The sequence below is a fragment of the Sceloporus occidentalis genome, unplaced genomic scaffold, assembly GCF_023333645.1.
Source record: "Sceloporus occidentalis isolate IW3139 unplaced genomic scaffold, rSceOcc1.0.p SCAF_5, whole genome shotgun sequence".
NCBI classification, from domain to species: domain Eukaryota; kingdom Metazoa; phylum Chordata; class Lepidosauria; order Squamata; family Phrynosomatidae; genus Sceloporus; species Sceloporus occidentalis.
In genome coordinates, this window is record NW_028316985.1 from 153,906,205 (window position 1) to 153,926,137 (window position 19,933).

At 39.9% G+C, this 19,933-nt stretch overlaps 1 protein-coding gene across 1 annotated transcript in view; it reads right to left on the bottom strand.

Annotated features, from left to right (window-relative positions):
- The window catches only part of FAT4 (FAT atypical cadherin 4), a 178,253-nt gene that overhangs the window by 62,030 nt on the left and 96,290 nt on the right, over positions 1–19,933 (bottom strand). Inside the window, exons 3-6 of the mRNA XM_089527240.1 lie at positions 17,697–17,958; positions 14,968–15,318; positions 6,399–7,321; positions 4,016–4,190 (exon numbers count right to left, since the gene is read on the bottom strand). Of these exons, the coding sequence (XP_089383366.1) occupies positions 4,016–4,190; positions 6,399–7,321; positions 14,968–15,318; positions 17,697–17,958 (1,711 nt within the window). The remainder of the gene's footprint in view (positions 1–4,015; positions 4,191–6,398; positions 7,322–14,967; positions 15,319–17,696; positions 17,959–19,933) is intronic.

The following is a 19,933-nucleotide window of genomic DNA, read 5'->3' on the forward strand; positions in this document are numbered from 1 at the left end:
CGTGGAGCAAACAGCAGCGCCGGGAGACCGCCGCAAAGCAGCAGTTTGTAATGCCTCTATAGCTTATATTTGGGTTATATGCATACAACATCAATTATCAGTATATTCAAATATCGATAATAAACTAAAATGTTGCCCATCATATGGTGGTCTGTTTTCTTAAAGCACCAAAAATATCTACAGTTTAAAATACACTTTATATAAGAAAAAGAAAGTATAAAATGACCACTAAATGCTGAAAATAACTAAATATCAGTTTTTCACAGACAATAAAACCTAAACCAAAGTCCATAAGGTAATATGTATTGCTTGATTAATGTTCAGAGATCATATAGATAAATATCATTTTTGACAAGCTGCTTTTTCTCCACATAGTTTTGGCATGCACAGTTTTGCTTGCTACAGGGAAATTCTAGCATGTTATCTTAGCTGAAAACTGTGAATGACAGAAGCTCAAAACCAGAAGCAATTCTTATCAGGCATTAAACAAATATTTGTAAAAGACAGAGTACTACTGCTTCACAATGAATGGAAATCAATATGATAGCTTATTTCAGAAGTGGTTGCTTATCTATGGATAGTCCTTTGGTATGTTGTTATTCCAAGTGTTTGAGAAGCTAAAATTGTCCTCACCTTCATTTTTTGGTGATAGTGATTATAACATTTATTTATTTCAAAAAGATTCTAATCATTTTATTTCTATGATTTTTTGTGGATTCAAGCAAAACTACAGTCTCTAGAAATTGTTTAATGAATACCTGTCAGACAAATTTATGTTGGCTCAGAACCTAAACAGGTGGGCAGGACACTGTGACCCAATCCTGTGGTATCCTGTCCATGGTTTCTGCATGGACCAGAATGGTAACAGGCAGGTATTCACATGCCCACCTGCTGCCATAACATGGATTTGCCACCACCATGCACCCCTTACCTGTTGCTACCAGTTCATTCTCTCTGACAGTCCCCACCACAGCCTGTAAGGGCAGAAATGGGGTGCCTTGCTACACTCACATGGCCATGCCTCCACTTCTGATCTCACAGGCCATGGCAAGGGCTTCCAGAGAGGATGTGACAGGTAAGTGAGGTCTGCCAGTGGTCTGGTCTGCCATCTGTTGTGGTGTAGTTTCAGAGAAACTCTGCTGCAGACAGTCTTTTTAGACTAGATAAAGGGCCATTTGGGCTGTGATCAGGCTGGATTCACTCAATCCATATCTGGTCTGCCCAATCCATTTCTGAGGCTAATGCCTATTTCGTCCAAACAGGACATTAGGCTGGGGGAGAGAGCCTCAGTCTACTGGCAATAGAAAGAATATTCAAAAATACTGGGGAAATCACTGAAAAAATATTTTTCAAGTTTCAGGCAATCCTAATGGGAAGAATTCCTAATTGGTCAGAATCTTTACAGTTTAGTACATATTTTGTTCAAAATGCTACAACTAGGGACATTCAGAATGTGGTTATTTTGTACTGAAAACATTATTTTCTATGTAGGAAATGGCTTATTCTGCACAGAAAATAATGTTTCCAAGCAGAAAAGCTGTTTCTTGCACAAAAGCTCCTGTTTTGTATGCAAAGCAACTACATGTGAATTTTGCACACAACAAGTCCCACATTCAAAACGACTTCAAAAGGTGTGTGGATTTTGAAGTATTTCTTAGTGGTAAGAAAAATGCTAAAACTGCTTCATTCAAAAGAAAATTAATGAGAACTTGTATTCTTATAACCTACCCATGTGAGTAGTCTCTCCAAATATAATACAAGTGGAGTTCAGTGTGGTGCCACTGATTCTCCACATTGTTTGAAAAGATCTGAACATGTCTTTATTCAAAGACATCTTGTAACACCTTTGATACTAACTAAGCAAAATAAGTTGTAGCATAAGCTTTCATAGACTTGGTGTACTTTTTCAGATGCATGGAGTGAACTGATGCCCAGGAAGGACCTTTATAATCAGAATGTATGACTAGCCATAGAAATGCAAAACTTCTGGGTATGATGATGAGGGCAACAGTTCACTCCATACATCTCAGGAAATAGACCAAATATGGGCACAGTACAGATCGCCAAAAAGAGGTGCCTCTTTTTGCTCTGCAGGAGCGCTGCAGCAACCAAATTGCGCTGTGCTGCTGCGGAGCACAAAAGGAGCACATGGAAGCGGCTCCTTTTTGCAGTGTTTCTGCAATGCCGCAAAGCACCAGAACTAGCGCAGTGACGTTGCAGCTGTGCCACCCCATTTGGAAGTGGCACAGCTGCAATGTCATAATTACGTGCCCCGTCTGGTGGGTGTGCCGCAGCTGCGGTGCCCTCATCACATGTGAGGGTTGCTGGGCGTGTGGGCGCTCCACCCACCAGGCAACCCTCACATGTCATGAGGGCACCACAAAGGCCCGTCTGTTCCAGGCCATACAAAACTTATGCTATAACTTCTTTTTCACATTTGTTTTAAAGTACTACAAGATCCTTTTGCATGCTGATAGACAGTTCTGTCTCTCAATTCTTCTACCAGCATATTTTATATGGGACAGCAGGTGATTTATATTAATACAGCTAAGAACTACAAAAATGGTAAAACTGAAATGGTCTGAGGAGCCATAAATGTAGAAAAAGAGTTTAGTGCAATGAGGTAACTCTGTCAGGTCTAGGAACCAATTTTCTATCCCATATATTTTCTGGGGCCTCATGAATTGTCCCCTCAAAAAATATGGAAGTATCCAATTGTCTACTCAATTTAGTACATGGAGCTCTTTCTACCCAATTATATTTTAAATACATTTTAAGTGTTTTAACTGTCTTTCATCATGTTTTCAACATTGTTGCTATTTAATTTGTTTTTAACTTTTGTACATTAAGATGAACCTTTTTAAAATTGTTGTCAGTTTCCTTGAAACCCATTTATGTTGAAAGGTAAATATAAATTCAATAAATAAACAAACTAATGTTGCTGCTGCTCAGATTGAATGGTTCATAGTCTATGCTAAAATAACGAAGCCTGACTAGATAATCCTGAGCACTAATAAATAATAAATACATTGCATTTCTAAGTGTGATGCTCACAAGAAAGCATGTGGATGTACTGCTGCATTTGAAGCAACTTCTTTGCTTTTCTAATCATTCTTGATAAAAAAACGAGCACACAGTTTTAACACAAGTACAGACTTTAGAAATTGACACAGTCATTGGCCGGTTACAGACCGGCACTTGGGACGTCCACAGGACGTCCCATTTTTAAAAAGGGGCGTCTCCTCTAGACGCCCCTGGCTCTAATACGGACTCTGTCCTTACAATATGGCGCCGGCCGTTCCACACGGCCGGTGCCATCTTTACGTATCAGACGGTGTGCATCCAAATGTGTCGTGACATCTGTGACGTTGCGAATGCACTCCTGGCGCCTCACGACGTCACAGAGGCGCCGCAAGAAGAAGCTCCATTTTGGAGCTTCTTTTTCGGTCCGTGCGGGAGCCGCATGGTGTGGCTGCTGCGGCTCCCGCACAGAGCAAACAGCGGCGGCGGCAGACCGCCTCAGAGCGGCGGTCTATAACCCGCCCTAGTTGATCAAGAAACTATTGGCTGGAACAGCCAAGAAGGGACGGCTTTGAAGCTGCCTTTCCTGAAGGCAGATTGGGGTTGCACACATTTTGTGGCCCCAATACACCTTGAACCTGGCCCAAACAGGAACGGAAAAGATCTGCTCCTTTTTGTGCCAGGAAAGAGGCGCCTTTCCCAGCTCTGCCACAGCTTGAAGCCAGCTTCAAGACTCTATCCAGTAGTGTGCAGTGTACCACCACAGGGTCATGAAGCCTCCCATGTCTGGGCAGCTGCCTGACTTCTGGGTGGATTTAGCGTAAGTATAAATGCCATGCTCCCAAGTTACCCGGACAGTAGCTTTAAAGGACCATCTGTTCTGACTCTATGATGACAGATGTTAACATGTGAACAGAACAAGGCCATGTTCACTGGTTATGCCTACCTGAAATGAAACAGGAATCTACAATTTGGATATATGATTGTCACCCACCTGAATCTGTTGCTGTGATAAGCATGATATATTGTTCTTTTTTCTCTCGGTCTAAGCTCTGCACAAGATGCAGCTCTCCACTGGGTGAGAGTATAAAGGCTCCATCTTCATTTCCATCAATAAGGAGATAAGTCAATTTGCTATTTAGGCCTTGATCATCATCCCTTGCTACAACCTACAAAACCAATGGAGCACAAGATGAGCTTAGTTAAATTTGTCTTTGTTGAAAGTGCATACAGTTATCTTTTATGTAGGTAAAGTGCTTGAGAGAGCAAATAACCAACACACTACATATACACTGAATAAAATCATAAAGAACATTCAGTACATGCTTAAACACTCATTATTTCTTTTAAAAATGACAACTATTTTCTCTTTTAGCCAACTACTAAAGCCAACAAAGTTTTGAATATTGCTTTCCCTGATTTGGTAAAAAAGGTAAGATGAAAAATATGCATTAACACTTTAATAAATATAAATATTTAATCTTTAGGAAAAATGGATCTGAGGAAAAAGGTGAAAATCAAACAAAGTTCTTTCTACTCTATGTGCTATGTGTAGTGAACTAGCAAGACTTGAAACAGAGATGTAAGAAATATTAACAAATTTTCTTGGCCCCATTGAGAAAGGGGGAACCAAATTGTCAACTGCTTCAGGATTTTACACTCTGCACAAGAATGAAAAGACTTGCATGCCCTTCAACAACAACAGCAACAGCAATAGCGAAAACCCTTTTTGATGAAAAAACATTTTACTTTGACCCATAATACAGTATTTTACACAAAATCAGTATATATCAGTAAATCAACCAGAGTTTTTGTGCAAGTAATCTTTGTTAAAATTTTCACCCAACAGGTCATTATGTATTAAAAAAGCATTAAAATGTACAAAAAAATCTCATTCAAGGTGAGGAAAATTTCTCACATACAAGAAGAAAACAAGAATACTATAAAGTTATATAAATAATCTCATACAATTAAATATTATTTAATAGTATAATATGTATACATAGTTCAACACAACATTGGTCCAAAACACACAATACCATCCGAGACCATTCTAAATGCCCTAGCTCAATTCTAGGGAATTCTGGGACCTGTAGGGTTTTGGGGTTTTTTTGGAGACATTTAGGCGGGATACAGACGGGCAGGGGAAGACGACTTGGAGGTGTATTCTGCTGAATACGGAGCCTCCAGACCGCCCGCCCCGGGGGCGTGGCTCAGGAGATGGGGCTTCCACATGGGGGGCAGTGAAGACGCCTCACCTGGGGCCGTTTCGGACCCGCAGTTTCCAAACCGCCGCCTCGGAGGACGCTGCAAAGAGAGAGGCAGCTTCCTCATGGGCGGCCAAAAACGGGGCTTTTTTTTTTCCTTTGCCGGCTGGCGGATGCGCAGCTGCGCAGCTGCAGCGCTAAGCAGCGGCGGCAGAAAGCCTATGGGCACATTTAAAGTGCCCAAGCCCCTTTAAAACTTTTCCCCCTGCTCTGCGCAAGAACAATGGTGGTCTCCTGCCAGCTGGTGATCAGCTGGTGTTGGCATCCTTGTCCGCTTGCACTTTGCCAGTGTCATCAGCATCATAGATGCCTCCTCTCCTTTGGTCCCCGCGCTCTTGCTGAATCTGCAATGCACAGCTACAGCTGTCTCCGCTGCCATCGCTGTCCCCCTGCCATCCCCCATCACCTCCCTTATATATATGTAAATATTTACAGTTTTAGCGTTTTTTATTGTTAGGTGAAAATGGCACAGGAATGTGTGTAGGGGTTCACTTTAAAGTCCAAACTTTCCAAGCAGCGCATGCGTACATGTTGCTCTAGGGTTAGGGTTAGGGTTAGGGTTAGGGTTACAAGTCTTAAAATGTGCTGCAGCTGTGCTGCAGCTTCCACACCTGCATGGCAGCTGATGCTGCAATTAAAGCCTGACTGCAAACTGCGCATGTTCCAGGACCCCGACTCATTATGCGACGCAGCAGACACGGAGCTTTTAAATGGGCAACTTAAATTAGCGGCGTAGCAATTCTGGCGTACCGGTGCAGCAGCTTACAGACGGAGCTGCGCAGCTGCGCATCAAACGAAAAAGAAGCGGAGAAAAGCAGCACCTTTTTAATGCCGCTTCTTCCCGCTTGGGGCGTGCGGGGGGCGTGTTCATGGCGGCATTCAGGTAAGGCCCGTCTGAAGGCTCTACCTTCATGACGTCATGAATACACCCCTTTTTGCCCGTCTGTATCCCGCCTTAGTTTTCTCTATCAGAGAGCTCTGGTGCCACAATACAATTGGCAAGATTCCTTAGCATTGAGCCAGGGCAGTTAAAGCAGTCTCCAACTGGATTATTTTCCAGTGTGTTTTGAACCATTGCTCATTATTTAGGATGCTCTGAAGAATACTAACCTGAAGAATAATCTTAGGTAATCTTTCCAAATTTTCTGGGACATTTACAGAATAGGGAGACAGCTCAAATGTAGGTATATAATCATTAACATCCATCAGAATAATGTTGACTGTAGTGGTATCAGTCCGTGGGCTACTCCCACGGTCAGCTGACTGAACTGTTAAAGAATAGGAAGGCTTTTTCTCTCGGTCCAAAGGTTTACCTACAGTTACTACACCTGTAACAGAGTCAATCCGAAACTCATTATTTGTATTTCCACTTATGATCGCATAGCGAACATGCCCATTAGAACCCTCATCTCCATCTGCTGCAGACACCTGAACCACATCTGTCCCTGTGAGAATATTTTCTGCTATGTCGATTTTATATAATTTTTGAGCAAAGACAGGATTATTGTCATTGATATCAAGAACTATCACAACAACATCAGTAGATGAAGAAAGGGATGGTTGACCTTTGTCTGCAGCAATTATAGTTAAAGTATAATTAGAAACTGTTTCTCTGTCAAGTTCTCCAGTGAGCCTTACTTCTCCATCAATAGTACCAATACTGAACTTGCTTCCTGAAGGATTTAACAGATTGTACTCAATGTAGCTGTTTGGACCACTGTCTGCATCAGTTGCTTGAGCTTTGAATACAATGGTGTCAATAGGTGTATTCTCTGGAATGTACGTCAGTTTTGGAGAAATAAAGCTTGGAGGGTTGTCATTCACATCGAGCAGAATAATAGAGACTTGTGTTGTGCTTGTGAATCGAGAGGCTGGTAGAGAAGCCATATCATGAACCTGGACAATGAGGCTGTAGAAAGACTGGCTTTCCCGGTCCAGTGCTTGCCTGATGCTTAGAATTCCATTTTTGTCAATATTAAATTGGCCTAGGCTATCTCCAGAAGTAATACTGTAGGACAATTGTGAGTTAGAACCTGAAAAACAAAACGAGAGAGAGAGAGTTGATTAACTGATTCTTTTGAACATACAGCAAAACAGTCATCCTAAATAAACAAAAGCACCCACTTTAAATATTATTACTCATGCAGAGAACATGTGGAGGAGGAAATGGGTTATTGCCCTTTCATCCTTATACACCCACTCATATCAGCATTTTCACTGATGAAAGAGGATCCCATTTGCAAGCAGATGAAGATGGTTATTACCAGGTTTCAGGTACAGTAACCTGTAACAGTGAATTCCTTTCCTTTCCTGATAGTTATATTCTTGAAGGATTTAACAGATTATACTCAATGTAGCTGTTTGCACCACTTCAGCTGTCTGTACACTACTGGCCTTCTTTCTTTGCATAATTTTCCCCCTATTTCAGTTGCTCTCAGTTTTTAATTTTCCAGATGTTTTGGAACTCAGCTGTCAGAAACCTATGAGCATGGTCAATGATAAGGGCTTATTGATGTTAAAGTCTAGAACCCGAAGGCTAAGGTTAGGAATCATTGAGGTAGTTGATATTTCAGGTCAGGTTTATGCTGAAGATCCCTTTAGAATAGGCTGTTGGCACTATCTAGTGTGATAAAAACTACTTTCATATCTAACATCTAGAAATTCCCATGGAGGAGCTGCAGCTATGTTAAGAGTTCCTCTGAGAGAGCAGAGGATTTCATTAATATTTGCTTGAAAATGTGGCTTTACTTGGGAATATAGATAAAAATAATGCTTCAACAAACTTGTTAACAAATATTGATTGCCAAAAGATGCAAAGAACTATCAGTTAATAGTTCGTATAATGAGGAGACTAAAGTGAAGATATTCTAAGATGAAATCCTTGTAACCCAATTGACAAAACTTCTAACTAGGGGTTTGCTGAGAATTAATTCAGAAGAGATCTACTTATCAGAACTCTTGGAATAATCACCCACTGCCAAATGAATCACCATGAAAGATTTCAAAACGTGAATTAGTAGACCTAGCAGAGCCTGAAAACCTCTACAACTATTTGTCTTTTAATTGATAGATATAATTTTGTGTGTATAAACACTTGTTCAAACATATCAACATTTAAAATATAAAATCAACGGTCTACAAGCAAAAACGTATACAGCTAGCAAAAAGAATTCTAGGAATTGTATTGATGTTCAATACAAGAAAAAAATTAAATAGATTCTACCAAAAAAAAAGTCCAACAATGTTGTACATAGCTGTGTTTCAGGATGCAGCTTCCTATTCCATTTTGCACATATATTTTAAAGCACATAAATCAACAAACAGAAGAAAACTTAAAGTGATAAAGAAAGACTGTGGGGGGATTTAGATGGGCAGCTCCATTCTGGCCGTTTTTGCCCGTCGGCGGCACTGCGCCAATCACATGTGTGGCACCAACATGCTCCCTAAAAAGAAGCCGCCTACAGCGGCTTCTTTTTAGGAGGTTCATAATTGTGCTCTTGTGCCCTGACACCGCCGCTTCCTGCAAGTGCTGTTTGGGTGCACGGATGTCCATGCGTCATTGTCACATGCCCCATGTGGATGGGGCTGTGGCAAGATGGCGCACAGGCACCACTATTAGGGCTGGGCGTGTATGGACACCCAGCCCCAACGAACACTTAAATTGGGTCCAGCACAGCACTTTTGCTCATCTGTATTGGGCCCATGTTACAAAGAACTTGTGAAAAACAGGCAAACACATTAGGACATTTAAATGTATTTAAGACAGCCATTTATGCAATGCAATAAGATACAACAAAATTCAAAATCCACAAATACTTTTATTAGCCAACCAATATGTCATGAAACATTATCTAATATGTATTTGATGTAAAAAAGGAAATATGTGAAAATTTTGCACTTCTAAAAACTAACAGGTTTACATTTTTAAGAAAAAAATATATACAGTAGATTTGTAATGTTATGCTGTGGCTTACTTCATGGCAACTGAGATAATGAGAAATATATCTGTCTTTTTAGCAGTATGGTCAAAGAAGCAGCCACAAATTTAATAGAAAACAGTAATTTATAGAGAAAGAAGTAGTGCACATGCTGGCTTCTGTAGGATTTGAACAGGTTATTTGTAGATCATTACAGCAAGAGCTGGTAAGAAGCTATGACACTGGGGAAATATATAGTGACAGTTAAAAAAAACCAGAACCCATTCTGTTTGTATTATTCATTATAAAGTTAAACCAATGTCTATTATTTTCTCATGTCCCTGAATTAATGGCTGAGACCTAACAGCACTGAATAAATAATGTGGAAATTTTATCTCCCTAATTGGTCATAAAGGCTGAGGTTTGCATTTAATGGATTTTATTTTCTATCTTGCCCTTCCTAAACATTCTATTTTTTCACTTCATAGAACATGATATTAGCCATTGATACAGTCAAATGCATTATTCTTTGTCCCCATACTCCTCAGTAGCAGCCTGAGGTTCTTAACAGATAAATTAAGACCACTAAAATGGGCATGCACACAAACACAAAGCACAAAAACACAAATAAATGCTTTGCATGCACTCTATGTTAAACATAATTGATCTTTCTCTATTATCTGCTTTACATTTAGCATGAGTTGCTAGTTCATACACTATAAAAGTGCATGGAAACCACAAGCTGAATCTGAAAATCAACTGGAAATTTATTAGGTAGCAATAGTACTAATCATAATCATAATAAATAGCAGATAGATAGATGTGATGCTGGAGAAGAGTGCTGAGGATACTACTGACTTCCAAAAAGATCAATAAATGGGTTCCAGACCAAAACCTGACTCTCCCTAGAAGCTGGGATGACTAAACTGAGGCTGTCAGAGTTTAGACACATCATGAAAAAGATTCTGAAAAGGCAATAATGAGATTTTGAAAAGGCAGTAAAGATTTAGAAAGGCAATAATGCTAGGAAAAGTAGAAGGCAGCAGAAAGATAGGAAGACTGCAAGCCAGATGGCTAGACTCAATCAAGGAATCCACAGGACTGAGCCTGCAGGATCTGAGTAGAGAGGCAGAGTGCAGGATCTTGGAGATATCTCATCCATTGGTCACCATGATTTGAGATCGACTGAAGGGCAGCTAACAACAATAAACAATATTTCTACTTATTTAAACAGAAAAATATCACAAAGATCAGTTCAAATCACTAGTAGCACACAAATGGCAGTAACACTTTTAGCGCTGGCTCTCATGTTTGGAATATTGAAGTATATAACAACTGAAGTACATAATCTATTTAAAAAGAATAGATGGGGAAGAAAAAGGGGGGAAACAGCATTATATATTAAAGACAAATTCACCAGTACAGAATTCCAAATGAGTGATCAGAATGGACCGGTTAACAGCTTTTGGGTAAAGAAAAATGGAGAAAGAATAAAACAACAATGTGGTAGGAATTTATTATAGGCCACAAAACCAAGAAAAAGTGGCAGTTGATGCTTTTCAAAAACAAATTTCAAAAATCGGAGATGCACAAATTGGTACTTATGGAGGACTTCAACTATCCTGATACCTACTAGGAGACTAAGGGCTGGTACAGACCAGCATGAAAAGCCAGCTTCCAGTTGGCTTGGGGGCATGGTGAATGCATGGCGCATGCCTCCCTGATGCCCAGAGGCTGGCTACATGCTGCCCGGCTGCCTGCCTAGAAGCTAGCTTCTGGCCGCTCTGGTGACATGGTGTTTAGATGCTGCATGCCGCCAAAGCACCATAAAGCTGCATTAGGATGGGAAATCCAGCTTTTTGCCAGCACATAAAAGAGTGGCATTTTGACACTTCTTTTTGGGGTGGCAAAAGGGCAAATTGGGGACACAGCCTGCAGTTGCCACAGCCTCAATCGAGCATCAAGCCTCCGCCTTTGGGGCAGTCTGTTTTGCCCTAACTCTGCTAAAAACAGGGTCTCCAAGATTTCCTCATGTATCTTGCAGATAACTGCCTCTTTCAACCAGTGGAGGAAAAAACAAGGGGACTCATCAGTTCTGGATTTGATCCTAACTGAAACTTCATACAGAGAATGGAGGAAATAGGATGAGGGTTTGAAGGCAGATGTCAAGGAAAATGCAGCATCAAAGTAAGAAGGTCTGGTGAAATGGTGCAGAATAGTTAATGGGCACCTGAAAGGAGGGTGTACTAGAAAGTTAGGCTGATGATAAAAACAACAAAGGAATAAAAAAAAAGCAGGGACAAGATGTGTCTAATCTACAAAAGAGACTGAAGAAATTCATGGCAGACTATGTAGAAGAAATTAGGGATGCTTGAGTAAGGATGCTTAAGTAAGATGGCCTTTGCAATTAATATATAAAATTAACTAAACTGCATCTCCTACACTGGGGTAGGAATTCTGTAGCCTTCCAGATATTGGCATGCAACTCTGTATTCTTCGACATTGTTTATGTTGGCTATAGCTAATGGGATGTATAACCTGACAACATATGGAGAGTCGCCTAATTCCTAGCCCTGTTTGAAACTAACATACAGGCCAACACTTATCTGTATTTCAGATTTCACAGTTATCCAGATAGAGTTCTGTGTAATGTAGTTCTGCAATACAGTCCTGTGTAGTTAAACATTTGAACAGTATATTGATACTTTTTGTTGTTCTTGTTGTTCAGACCTTCTTTGTACCTTTAAGTTTTCACATCGTGTGAAAATGCATCGTGAAATTGCATGATATTTGCAGGATTATTGTGGGAGCATTCCCATTTAAACCCCCAATTTCCCCCACGTGATAAAGTCCTCTGTCTTATTGCAACTATATCATAGGGTTTTCTAGATAAGACTTATTCAAAAGAGGTTTGCCAATGCCTTCTTCTTAAATTGAGAAAGTATGACTTGCCCATGTTTACTCAGTTCTTTATCACACATTGACCTATGTGCTTCCATCTCAGAAATGGTTAAAGTGCTGGCATCCCACAAAATCAAGCCCATTTGCTATTGGTTATCACACACAGAGCACAAGGGGTTAAAGGCACATTAAAGTGGATCCACTACGGATTTGGCTATCAAAAGGAGACAAACAAATCCCCATTGCAGGCTTATAAATACATTTTCTGTGCATGCTCCAAACTGTCATTTCCACAAGTGCCCCCCTCATGCTCCAGGGAGGTGAGGGGAAAGGAGGGGATACAGGGGGGAATCTTTTTTGCCACAGAAGCTTCAAAAGGTGTTTCAGAGGAAGGTAGAATGAGGCTTTCCTTTGCAAACTCCAAAACCACACACACACACACACACACATGAGAGAGAAAGGAGGCGTCTGGGTCCATAAGCCTGCCTGATTCCATGCCCTCCTTTTCCAGGGCATGTCCTCCATTTCTCCCTCCTGTCCAGGAGGACTTCCAAAATGCCCTCTCTCTGACTTCTCCCACAAGCTCTTCCCTTAATTAGAGCCTGCAAAGAAGAGGAAAGCAGCAAAGAGGAGGAAAACAAGAGAAGTGTGTGTGTGCATCCCTTTAAGATTCACCCTCTTTGGCACAGTCATATATTCACATAGTTGAATTGTTGCATTGTACTAGGATTGAATTGTAAAACCCAAGTTAAGATTATACTTTCCTTCAATTCATTGAAAATTATGTTTTCAAGCTGTCTTTTTTTTCTGTAAGCATATTAGGACATCAGTTTCTGGTCATATACAGTGCTTTCATGTGAATGCTGAACAATTACAAATATTTGTAAAATGCTACATATATGAAATATGGACTTTTAAATTATGCCTTGCAATTAAACTTTAAAGTTAACTTATGCTCTAACGAATGTATCTTATTTGGTCAAGACTAGAAAGCTATCGCTAATTATTTTTGATGTTCATTTGCTTATATAATGCACTCCATATTGCCAAAATTCAAAACTGCAACTATTGTTTTCAGAGGGTGTGTTATAACAGGAAAGTGACAATGGATATTTAACATCTGAACACTCCTTCTATCTTGATCATTGCTTGTACTGGAAAAACAGGAAATCAGCCAGAATGCTGGCATTCTCTTGCTTCTAGGTGAAAACTGAGACATGTAGAGCCAGACAATGCCTTAAAGACAACAAGTTTCAAAATAAAGCTGAATTATTTTCGGCACTGTTCAGTGAGACATGGAAAAACAATATGTTCTTGATCACTATACAGGAAAGCACATTGACCTCAATAAAACACTGAATCAGTGGAAAAGGATGGTCTCCCAATAAAATGGGAATTCAGTCATTCTCAAGGGTGACAAAAATGTCTTCAGATTGGATCACAGTTCATACAATTTATAATTTTGATTCAAAATTTGTTGATATAATTGTATAGAAGATCTAATATTGTGTATATGTCCCAAAATCTTGTTGGTGGCATATGCTTGCATAACCTTGAGTTACACAAATTTATGTTTATATGCTCATTGTGCAAAGTAATATTCAGTACCTCCTTGCACAAAGACAACAAACTTTTTTTAACACTCAGCATCTAGCAGCAATTGCATAACTGGGGTAAGAAAAAAGAGCTGATCCTTGCAGATCATCAGCATACTCAGTTATAGGTTGCTTAGATGGACTGTCTGAATGTTTCCACCTTCTCTCGGTCATGAGTTGGCCATGATGGTGTTGAACAGGTGGAAGGGGGAAAGTGTCCACTCTATTTCAGATATTTCTGTTCACAGCAAGGATATTTTGGATCCAATCATACCTTCTAGATGCTCCAGTATCATTTGGAGTGTAAAGAAACCGTTATTCTGATTTCATTAACCTACAATACCCAGAATAAGACAAATAAGTTTCCCCCAGAATTTCATGATAATTATTATGATTTAATATTCTACAATATAATATTATTTAATAATAATAATACTCTGTGTTATTAAATGTACAAACACACATGCAGGTGTACCTCAGTTAATGAAGTAGATGTCTTCTTGGGCCTTACTTCCTTAACAGAAAATTTGGTACCAAAGACAGAAATAATCTGAAAAGAATAGGGATAATTTCCTGCACCATAAAAAAAGGGCACCTCAACAAATTTCAGAATTTTTTTATCCAAAACTAACAAGATGTGAATGTGCAGAGAAACAAACAGGTCAAGCTAAGTCTTGCTTAATAAACACAAACATTGTGAACCTTCCAGAAACCACCTGAAAGCTTCTTCCAAAATGTATCCATGGATGGTATTTTTCTTTCTTTCTTTCACCAGCCTCCACTTTTCTTATGATAGCCTTTTGGTGAGAAGATCTATGTTTTCCACCTATGTTACCGTTGTTTAGTTTACCATGCTGGGGGGAGCTGATGATGTAGGACCATCAGTGATTGCCTTTTCTCTATTTTACTGTTCATGCACCCTCAGTAACAGGTTCTGGATACAGCTGTGTTTTATTTTGCTTGTTGTAGACATGCACACATAGCCAGAGTAGAATTGGCAAGACTAGAATTCCATTCTTTCCCAGTTTTGTATTGTTTACTATCGTCACACAGCTGCAGTGTAATACTAAAAGTCTGTGTTTCTCCAGCCTTCCTTCATCATCCTCCCAGTGCAGATGCTACTAAAAACTTCTACCTAGACAAAAAGGAAAAGTGAGAGCCATAAAAAGACTTTGCAAAAAGGAGTTTCTTTACCAGAGGCTTTGTTAACTGAGGTATATCTGTATGCGTAAAATAAAGACATTTAAAATATGAGAAAATACATACCATCATCTGCATCAGTTACATTGAAAATGAGGATAGTAGATCCTGAAGACAGGTTCTCCATCAAAGATGTGCTGTAAGAATCCATGCTGAATACTGGTGAATTGTCATTTACATCTAATATGTTGATATAAACTCTGACTGTGGTAGACTGTCCACCTCCATCTTCTGCACAAACTGTAAGAATGTAATATTGCTGCATCTCATAGTCCAACATGCAAGTTAAGTTAAATACACCAGTCACTGGATTTAGGAAGAATGTTCCATCTCCATCATCTTCACTCACAGTGTATGTGATTTCTCCATTTACACCAGAATCCTCATCAGTAGCTAAGATGGCTGCAACTAAAGAACCTAGAGAGCAACAAGTGACAAATAAAAAAAAGCAACATGGATCATCCAATGCTATAGTTTTGGGAACAGAACTTCAATCTTCACATTGGAACTACCATATATCTCAAAATGAGGAATGTAAGTCATTGCTTATTTCATTTTTGTATATAAGAATGAAGAATTTTTTTTAAAAAAATATTCCTGTTGGGTAAGATTATTTATACATTTTCCCCATGGAGTGGTGGTGGTAAAAATATATGAAAATATATTGTAGAAGCTGGGAAAGGAACTTGGGATCTTCTGTGTGCAGAGCAAGTGCTCTACTAATTTCTTTCATTGTTAAAGCAACAACGTTTAATTTTAAATGTGACAGAATATATTTATTGATTGTTTAAAAATCCAACAAATGTAGGAGGTTGTGTAAAAGTGTAAGGAAAGTGATCAATTGATTTAATATTCCATTATGTCTCACTATTTTGCAATATAAATTGCAGGCATTACAGGATCGATCCAAATTGGGTTCATACGCTTTCTACCTCCTATGCTAGGGTTCCAATGTGGATTTCAGATCTTACTCTACAGTAAAACAAAAGTAATGTTTGTTTTGGACATTTGGTATTGAAAAGGTGAAAACTCTGTGCAGAGGAGGTTGGATAGAACATACCACAACTTCACAGCATCATTTTCTTTGACCTTAAATCTTTTGAGGAATAGCTATGTTTCAAAAAAGCCTATAGACTTGTTTGTACATAGATCTCTGACAGTGTAAGTCTGAAATTTTAAAAGAGAACATAAAACTTTATTTTGTAGCCTCCAATGTGCAAATTTCAAGTACAATATATATTTGTGCATATGTCAAGAAATTTTAGTTACAAAATAGACCTAAATAACCTGCCCTGACTTATCCATGGGTCAATGTAAGTACTATACCTTAATTCTTATCAAAAAGGAAACATCCCTTTCTCTGAGTAGAGTGGTGAAATGTGAGAGCTTAGTCCATCTGGTAAACTATAAAAGAAGTACCTACCCCTTGTACTCTCTCCACTGTGGCACCACTTCTGGCTATTTTGAATGGCTGAGCAGGAAAATAGTGGCAGTGGCCGCTCTTTGGCACTTCCTTTTCAAAGGAATGCTGAGAGAATAGAAGTGATTTGTGCTTCTTTTAGGTTCTCCCAGGACAGACTAAGCTCTCATTTTTCACCATTCTACTCATAGAAGGGGATTTCAGTGATGTTATTCCAGCACTGAGGAGTCACGTTTTGAAGGATTAGAATATGACATCTGTGTATGTTTGTTGGTTTCCTGAGTTAAAATCAGGAAAGTCACATTAAAGTTAAAGGCTCTTATCACTGCTAACATAGGGGCTCAACAGACTGCCCCAAAAGGACAGCCTGTAGCTGCCTATTTTTATACTGCAAGGAGGCTGCACCAACCAAATGGTGCAGCCTCCATCAGGACTAAAAAAACCCACTAAAAGTGGGTTCTTTTTAGTCTGTGCGCCAGGAGCCACTGTTGTGCCATTGGCACACTTGTGCGCACTGATGACGCACGCATGGTACGGTGATGTTTGGATGCTGCACCATGCCTACACTATCATGGCGCACCCATGTGGATGGGGTTGAGTCATGATGGTGCTGGCGGTGTGTGGTAGGGCTCAGGAGCATGCAGTCCCAAGCCCTAAAAATTGGCCCCAGACCGCCGTTTTCCGGCAGTCTATACCAGGCCATAGTAATTTTATTTGTTTTGCTTTTATATTCTTTTTAACATGCACTAAGTACCAGATGGACTAAGCTCTCACATTTTCTTAACCCTGGTCACACCTGGCCTCTTCCCACACACACCACAGAGCCACCATTTACTGTAGCTCCTTCCTCATCCATCCAGCTTTTAAGGTGATCATAAACAGCTATGCCTTCCTGAATTTTGTAAGTTCTTTAGCATTATTTTTCTTTGCTTTGTCTTTTACATCCTTTGCTATACGTTCCATGGATCATACCAAAATTCATAATTTTGGTCTCAAACCTACCCTCAGTTTATACAAAAGGTCAAGTTATATGCAAGTATGTATGGTAGTCTTCATATGTAATGAAAAATGTTAAAAGCTCAGGATCTATTATTCTGCTTACTGGGTTGAAATTTCTTTCTGTAGTTGAAAGAAATGGTTGATAAGCACTATAGTCAACACAGGTGTTTTCACTCACTCTGCATTCTATTTTTCTGCCAAAGAAATAAGAATATCACATGTTTTGCACCTCCTGAATAAAGTTCAGGGAAGAAGGATGCATGGCTCTTTGACACAACACAATATATTGCATTTCAACTGCTAATATGCTAATGTTTACTCTAAGTATGCTTAAAAAGCTGGATAAAAAGTTAAAACAATAATGACTTTTATTTACCTGGAGTGGTATCTTCTGGGATATCAAAAGAATACCATAATTTTGAGAACTTGGGTATATGGTCATTCACATCACTAACAGTGATGTTTATTCTCATATCTGAAGATTGTAGACCATCATCAGCACGAACCAGAAGAGAATATTTGGAGCGGCGTTCTCGGTCCAAACGCTTGGTGGCTATCAACTCTCCTGACTCTGGATCAATATGAAAGCTGTCATCTGCACCACTGATGATAGTGTAAGTGACCAGAGCATTTGCCCCCTACAAAGTGGCAACAACAAAGAGAGTTATCTTTAAGCCAAACTGACAGAAAGGGATTCAGCATCTTTCCAAACATTTTTAATCAAAACAAAGCAGTTGATTTGGAACAAAGATACAGTGTGCCTGCATCATATGTGGGCGTACTATACTTGGCTTCCTGCTTATGCAGAAGCCATGCAACAATATAAATAATGGCGTGCTGCCGCTGCGTGCACATACCCCATTGTTTCCTATGGGGCGCGAGCATGTGCAGATTTTCCTTTACGCAGGGGGAGGGTCCGGAACAGATCCCCTGCATAAGGAGAGGGCCCACTGTATAAGAAAACTACCAATTTTACTTTTATATTGAAAAAAAAATCAGATTAGTTAAACAATATTAAGTTCTGGGAGTGTTTTAAATGCAGGAAACCTCTAAAACCTTGAGAGAGTAGGTTCCTCCATTAAAGAAATCTTTCACAGAGCAAGACTTTGGCTCATCATACATTATATACACTAACACAGATATAAAAGAGAAATGTGTTGTCTTCCAAATGTGCTGCACTTGTGAGAAATCCCCATATACTTGCAGAAAACCCATACAAGGGAAGTGTGAAGAAAGCTGACAGAAAGCATATCAACTCATTTGAAATGTGGTGAAGAATTCTGTAGTTTACATGGGCTGCTAAAAAGACAAATCAATGGGTCTTGAAGCAAATCAAGCCTGAACTCTAGAAGCCAAGATGACTAAATTGTTGTACTTGGCCATATCATGAACAGAAAATACAATAATGCTTGGTAAAGTGGAAGGCAATAAGAAAACAGGAAAACTTCATTCTTGATGGATAGACTCCATCAAGGAAGCCACAACGTTGAGCCTGCAACACCTGAGGAGAGCTGCTGAAGTTAGGGTGGCTTGGAGGTCTCCCATTCATAGGGTCATCATAGGTCAAAGTTGAGTTGACAGCAGTTAGAAACAAGAATGTGTAGCCCTTGATATGTTTGCATCATTTCCTACTACTGGAATTTATTATCCGCATTACTCTCTGAACTAGTATGTAAGGAGACCTTGTAGCACTTTTGAGACTAACTAAAAGAAAGAGGTTGGCAGCATGTGCTTTCTTATATTCAGGGGCTGTACAGACAGACCATAAGGGGCGGCTGTATGCCACTCCTAGAAGTATTGGGTTGGGGATGTGACAACCGCATGTCATGCCCCCAACCCAGTTCTTTTTATGCCCCAAAAAGGGTGTCATAGGCGCGTTACAGACTGCCCATGTGTATAGGGCGCCACCATCTTTACGCCCTCGTCACGTGCTAGGGGTGAGGCTGGTGTGGACGCTAGGACCTCGGCCAACACCTAGCATGTGACGGGGACGCCGGAAGAGCCCATCTGTAATGGGCCATAGTGCAGTGGTACAGCTTTTGGACTCCCTTTTGGCGCTGCATTGTCTAGAAGGGCACACAACACCCACTCAAAGGGGGTGGAGCCATGACATCCAGCGTATGGATATTGCACCATGGCTCCACCTACAGGCCAGCACAAAGTGCCTGTCTGTAGAGCCCCTCATTCTACTTCAGCTCCTCAGTCTACTTCCTCAGATGCTTTTGGTGGATCACCAAAAGCATCTGAAGAAGTAGACTGAAGTCTATGAAAGCTTATGCTACAAACTTCTTTCTTTCACTTAGTCTCAAATGTGCTACAAGATCTCTCTACATACTTATTCTACAGACTAACACAGCTATATCTTTTAATTTCACTCTCTGAACTAGTTATAATCTCAGTTCAACAACAACTGGAGGAATGCATATTTCCTACCTATGACTTAAATGCATGCCAATTTCTAGGAGTGACACAAATGTGTTTCAAACTGAACTGTCATACTTCTGACATTCAGGCCTTCATTTGGGTTTGGGGAAACTGTTTGACTGCTTTAACTGAGAATAGAATGTTTAGCTCTACCTCTGAACATACTAAATGATGACAGCATGAAGGCAA